This window comes from Harmonia axyridis, chromosome 6 (assembly GCF_914767665.1).
Source record: "Harmonia axyridis chromosome 6, icHarAxyr1.1, whole genome shotgun sequence".
Lineage (NCBI taxonomy): Eukaryota > Metazoa > Arthropoda > Insecta > Coleoptera > Coccinellidae > Harmonia > Harmonia axyridis.
In genome coordinates, this window is record NC_059506.1 from 26940480 (window position 1) to 26946544 (window position 6065).

At 34.3% G+C, this 6065-nt stretch overlaps 1 protein-coding gene across 1 annotated transcript; it reads right to left on the bottom strand.

Moving 5' to 3' along the window:
- Nucleotides 1-726: 726 nt before the first annotated feature.
- Nucleotides 727-6021, bottom strand: LOC123682853 (pre-mRNA-processing factor 6). Its single transcript, XM_045621656.1, has 14 exons — nucleotides 5796-6021; nucleotides 5676-5735; nucleotides 5554-5620; nucleotides 5298-5497; nucleotides 5000-5241; nucleotides 4857-4939; nucleotides 4434-4778; nucleotides 3464-3779; nucleotides 3195-3409; nucleotides 2874-3050; nucleotides 2635-2818; nucleotides 2366-2562; nucleotides 2025-2309; nucleotides 727-1119 (listed from the first exon to the last, which is right to left on the bottom strand). Exons 1-14 carry the CDS (start codon nucleotides 5888-5890, stop codon nucleotides 784-786), a joined length of 2802 nt encoding a protein of 933 aa, XP_045477612.1. The 5' UTR covers nucleotides 5891-6021; the 3' UTR covers nucleotides 727-783.
- Nucleotides 6022-6065: the final 44 nt, after the last annotated feature.

Below are 6065 nucleotides of genomic sequence, written 5' to 3' on the forward strand. Positions count from 1 at the left end.
TAAAAAAAATATAGGTTTGTGTTGAATCATCAAAACCATACCTCGAAAAAAAATATTGAGTACGCCACTGGATTCTACGCAGAATTCTGCTTCAGACGTAGTTTCCAGCTCAGCATTATTTCTAATAATTTCGGAGATAAAGGAGGGGTCCGAAAAGTATCAATTTCCAAAATCACCCTGTATCTCTTGAACGGAAACAGTTATGCACAATCTGATTAGACCAACTTGAGTTTCACGAAAAAGTAGGACAGGAACGTGAAAACCGCAAGGCTCTATCTTAAATAACAAGCGAGAAACCTGGCTGTCTCACCCAAAATGGGATGCACTGTACAAGTCATTTTTTTCAATGACTACTCATTTTTTTTCCAAAATAAATTGTGATCTACCTCTTGAGATTAAGAAATTTTAAGCTCAAACACTTTCAATGAAATTGTGAAGACTGATATTTATTTGATCATGAAACATTTTTGCAGCTAAAGAATTGTAAATTGTTGAATATTACAATACGCCAATATTCACTAGTGATATTTTATAGTGAGACAATACTATTTTTAGAAATTAATTTGTATATAGGTTGTAAAATTTTCAAGTTCAACAAGTTCTCTTAAAATTAATTTTTTATGGGATATGTAAATATACTGTATTGAAATAATTGAATATATAACTCTGGCACAAACATTACAAACTATACAATAATGTATATAAATTTTACTGTATAATAAAATCTTTTTTACTGATTAATAAATATTTTATTATCTGAAATATTTGAAATTTACATTGATCTTAAGTAGGGATTGGGACAGCTTTTGCAACGGCATCCAGAAGTTGTTCATTGTTAAGCCTCACATTTTTTATGTCCTTTGAAATCTTGCACCAAAGTTCACCATGGTGGGGTTCTGTAGCGAGGCATCTTTGTTTAACATCTTGCTGCTGTTCTTTTGTACCATGAAGTTGTTCGAATCTGTACCAATATGCCCAAGCGTCACCTAAGTCGGACTCAATTTTGAGAGTTCTTTGGAACCATTCTCGACACTTTCCTATTTTTCTTTCGGCCCAGAAAAGCTTACTCACTGCCAGGAGTACATTGGGGTCATGTTCGCATTTTTTCAAGGCATCTACCTGTAAATGGGAATTATTGTGTTTTAAATTGGGTCTGATAGTTTACCCATAAAGGGTATAGTCTGTATATCGCCGAGAATTTCCGAGAGAATCATATTTTAAGGTCTTAACGCGTTAACTGCCACCTGTACAGCCGGCGGCCAAGTGACTTGATACTTGAAGCGCCAAACGAAACTGTGGCGAATCCCAAAAATTGCTTTGTGCTTTTCTCCACTAAATATTGACATATCATTGTGAAACAAAACACATATCAAAATTTTGAATTTCTATTTATATACAGAAATAATTTTGTATTGGTAGATGGCTGTACAGGTGGCGTACAAGAGAATTTCGTATTCTTTTTACCATGTGATTCACTTCTATTCAAATTTTGATTCAATAAATTGAAATCATATGACCCTCAAAATTTCATTGTTGAGAATGAAAAAGTAATGGTATGGTCCGTATATCACCTTGGTTAGAAGTTGGTGGTCTGTATATTTCAAATTCCTCAAAAACCGGTGACTATTTCCTCAAACTTTGGTGAGTTATCTGTCACCAGAGTAACCGTACTTTTATTCTGGTTAGGATGGGTAACCACGCCCACTCCGGTTGGCAGTTGTCATTTTAATTTTCAGATTATTGTTTATGAATATTTTTCATAACATCTAACACTCAAAAACTTTATTACTTTAATTATGAAACATTTACCCTTCACAGCCATTTAGAACTATAAGTTATTTACAAATTAAAAGAGATTAACCATTTATAACCTCCAAAATTCTGTCATGAAAAATTTAGTTGACCATTGACATGTGTCAAGCGGTCTGTAAATACGAAACAAGTTACCTCAAACATTGAAAACCACTAGTAACCGCTCTGAAATTCTCGGCGATATACCTACCATACCCTAAGTGAAATCTTACCGATTTTGATTTCCTCTGTGCTTTAGCTTCCATAAAGATGGCTTCTGACCATAGGTTACCAGAAGATGGACATTCTTGTAAAGCTTTGGCCATCATTGAATTGGCAATATCCTTAAAATTTGCTCTCAATTCCACTCTTATGGCTTCTAACCATAAAATATCATTTTTAGGGTTCTTCAATCTGGCTCTTTCCAAAACCGATCTTGCTTTAATCAAGACTCCCCGTTTTTCTTCCAACCTTGATAAAAGCAGCCAAAGTGGGATAGAATCCGGACATTTTTTTATCTACAAAATACAAAATTTGTTAGTACGTTGTTTTTTTCGTTATAATTCTATCTTACCCCTGCATTGTAGGAATCAAATGCTTTATGCAATTCTTCAAGTTGTTCGTAAATTTGCCCTAACATCATCCAGAGTTTTGCAAATGTGGGGAAAACTTTGAGCGCATCATCAAGTAGTTTGAGAGCAGCCGATGTATCATTCAAAGACCATTCAAGTTTTGCACTTTTCATCAAAACCCTTGGAGTTGGAGCAGAACCTAAAATAATAAAAAGATTCATCAACAAGTTTGACAAAACTGAAAGAAAAAGTTTATTAAAAAATGCAGTACCTCTTGCTTTCGCTAATAGTTTTCTTGCTCTTTCATATTCATGATTTTCGGATTCTAATTTGACGGCAGCCAACCAAATTTCTTCACTGTTTGGATTTGCTTGGAAAGCTAATGACAAAATTCCTCTAGCAGCTGGAACGTCACCAGCCAACCATTTGCTTTTTGCTCCCATCAACCACAAAACCTATAAATTTTTATCATAGATACCATATCCAAACACGCAACAATTCAATACTCACTTCATTCTTAGGACAATGAGCAACAGCTCTCTGTAGTAAAGATTCTAGTGACTCTCTTGTACCATGATTTTTCTCCAAATAGGCAGCTCGAAGCCATATCGATTTCTTTCCAGGAAAAGAAGCAAGAGCATGGCTATAAACTGCCCTAGCACACTCATAGGCTTGTTGATTAATGCACTGAAAAATTATTGAATTTAGGCAACAAACAACAGCAACAAATACTTGTTGTTTAGGGGTCAGCAATAAGTAAATAAATGAAAAAAAATTAAATTATCAAAATTTGACAACTGACATTCTGATGACATTGACAACTGATCTTACATGTTCTGCATCTTCCATCCAGGTATGCTTTTGGTCTTCTGGTTCCACCCCATATGTGATGATCGTTTTGATGATGGCACGACAACAATGGATATGGCCCCCTTTTTCACTTTCTATGGCTTCCTTGAACCAGTGTTCTCTGTTTATTTCAACACCGTTGGCATTCAACGATGCTATGGCCCTTTCGATGATTTTTTCTACCATAGTAACATTACCTACAAGAAAACAATATGAATTAACATCAACTCTATGAATTCGAGACCACTTACCATTGGCTTCTTCCAGTTTAGCGGCAGTAGTCCAAATCTGTTTATCTGTGGGAATATTTTCTCGAGCCTTGTTCAATACTTTCCTGGCATTTTCATAGGTCTCAAGTCTGGCCAAAGCCAACCAGAGTTCAACAGCCGTTGGACAGCATTCTACAGCTCTTGATAACAATATTCGAGCATCTTCTGGATTTTCCAATTCAACAGCTGCTTTCCACAATCTTACAGAGTTAGGAATATGTTCCAGAGCCTTACGGTATACTCTACGTTTGGCTTTGGTTTCTTCTTCTAGATCCGCAGCTTTTATCCAGATCCTCACCTAGAAAAAAAAGGTTAATTTCTATATTTGAATAACTAGATCACTTTTATGATATCTTTCAATTTAATCAGGTCTGGAATATCTTAAAAATGCATTTTTATAACAGATGAAACTAATTCTCTCAAAGCTGGAAATTTTGAAATAGAATAATCATCTAAAAGTATGGTGCAAATATGTGAATGGATAAGTTATCCTGACAAAACTAAAAATAATAAAATTCAGGCAATAGTTTTTTATCATGCGAGCTCAGGAGTCATTGATATTTTTCTACGGGTTCAAAATTAAAAAACAAGCCAAAACTGGCGAGATTTCAATGAACGAGTGTTAGAATGAGCCTTCTGTATGAGAATAATACATTATTTTCTCTATTTCACTGAATTTTTATAGAAATTATAATTTTTATTTTCATAAATATTGTTTAGTGATTTTTGCATTGAAAAATGTTGGTTGACAAAACTGTTTTCTATATCACAAATTTGACAGATAATAGATAAATCTGTGACAGGTGAGTTTCAAGTACCAGTAATACCAACATATAAAAATGAAATATAACCATGAAATCTGTGTGAAATTGAGATATTCCCGCACGGTCTACTAGGTATGAAAAATAAATGGTTTAGTCACTGAATTAGAGAAAAAAATAAAAAGTCTTACAGATGTTGGTATATGTCTAGCAGCTTGTGCAATAACGGCCTTAGAAGTGTCTGGAGGATTTATTCTAGCAGCTTCTAACCATAAATCTTCACTAAGTGGATTAACCTCACATCCTTTCATAATAAGATTTCTAGCTGGTTGTACTTTTCCAGTAACTTCTTCCAATCGGGCACTGGCAATCCATGCAGGTGGGTGGTTTGGGTTAGTTTCTCTAACAGATTTCAAAAGAAGCCTTGCTTTTTTGATATCATTTATATCACCTCCATAAGTGGGAATCATGGACTGCAGATCTGTCAAATACCCTTTTGGATCAACAACTGTTTGTCCTGTGACAGAATCGGATACCTAAAAAAAAGAATTGTTACTGGATATTTCAGAACATTAAATGGTTCTGTTTCAACGAAATAGTCTCTGCACACTAACCTGTGATAATTTAACATTCATAAGTGTATTTCTAGCTTGCCCTATTCTTCTCAAGTCCATGTCACCTGTTGGAGTTAACATTCCTGAAAAACACAAGAAAATTTTAATCTGATAAATCTACCAGAATTAATTTACCAACATACCTGGAGTTGCAACACCTGGTACCATGCTTGCTAAGCCTGATGAAGGATTTAATGATGTAGTAACTTCCCCTCCTAAATTTCGAGAAAGTACACTGTCTGGAAGAGGAGTGAATTTCTCATTCCTTGGATTCCTCTCTTTTTTATTTCTTGCATCACCCACTTCAGGTACATTTTTCCATTCATCCTCTGAGACATTTATTAGATCTCTTTTGAGGTCAGAAAATTGTTGTTGAATTTTAGGCCTGAAATGATATTGGAAAATTGGATTCCTCACTCAAAATTTAGTGAAACCAATTACCTTTCTTGACGATATCTTTCTAACTCTTCTCTCAATCGTTTTTCTCTGTATTCCTTTCTTTTTTCATCCATCCTTTTATCAATAGCTTCATATATAGCATCTGCTTCCGCATCATCCTTGTCATAAGGATCTTTTGAGAATAGGGAACCACCATATCCATTGAAATCATCATAGTTTGAGTCATTCAGATCTTCTTCCTCCTAATAAAAAATGTTGTAATATTCACACATATGTAATATTTACTAATTGAACTCACTTCTTTTTCCTCTTCTTCATCCTTCTTCTTTGTTCTTTTAGCAGCAGGGGGAGCGTGCCTATCATCTCTGAAATGAGAATAAATTAAAATACAAATAATTAAAACATTTTACAATTACTTACGATACATCATTTGCATCTCGAGCAGGACCAATATCAGACCGGGTTGTGAAACCTGTAGCACTGAAAAATATTGAAAATAGTGAATAAAATTGTTGTTTTAATAAATGGCAAATATCTCACCCTCTGCCCACACCAGCTACATATCCTAGAGGTGCTGGAACACCTAAAAAGTGTTTTTTATTTCTGTTCACCAATGCTTGAGGAGGAGCACTCATTTTGAAACCTAAAAGCTATAGACTCAAATAATTATCAGTAGCAATTGTTCTAATAATCAATTTTATTTTAACAATTGAATAAAAAATTGTTAAACAGTATTATTGTTTTTGCAAATTTACATAACCTCAATTAATACCTGATATTAGATCTATTCAAGAAGAATCTGTCTATGGT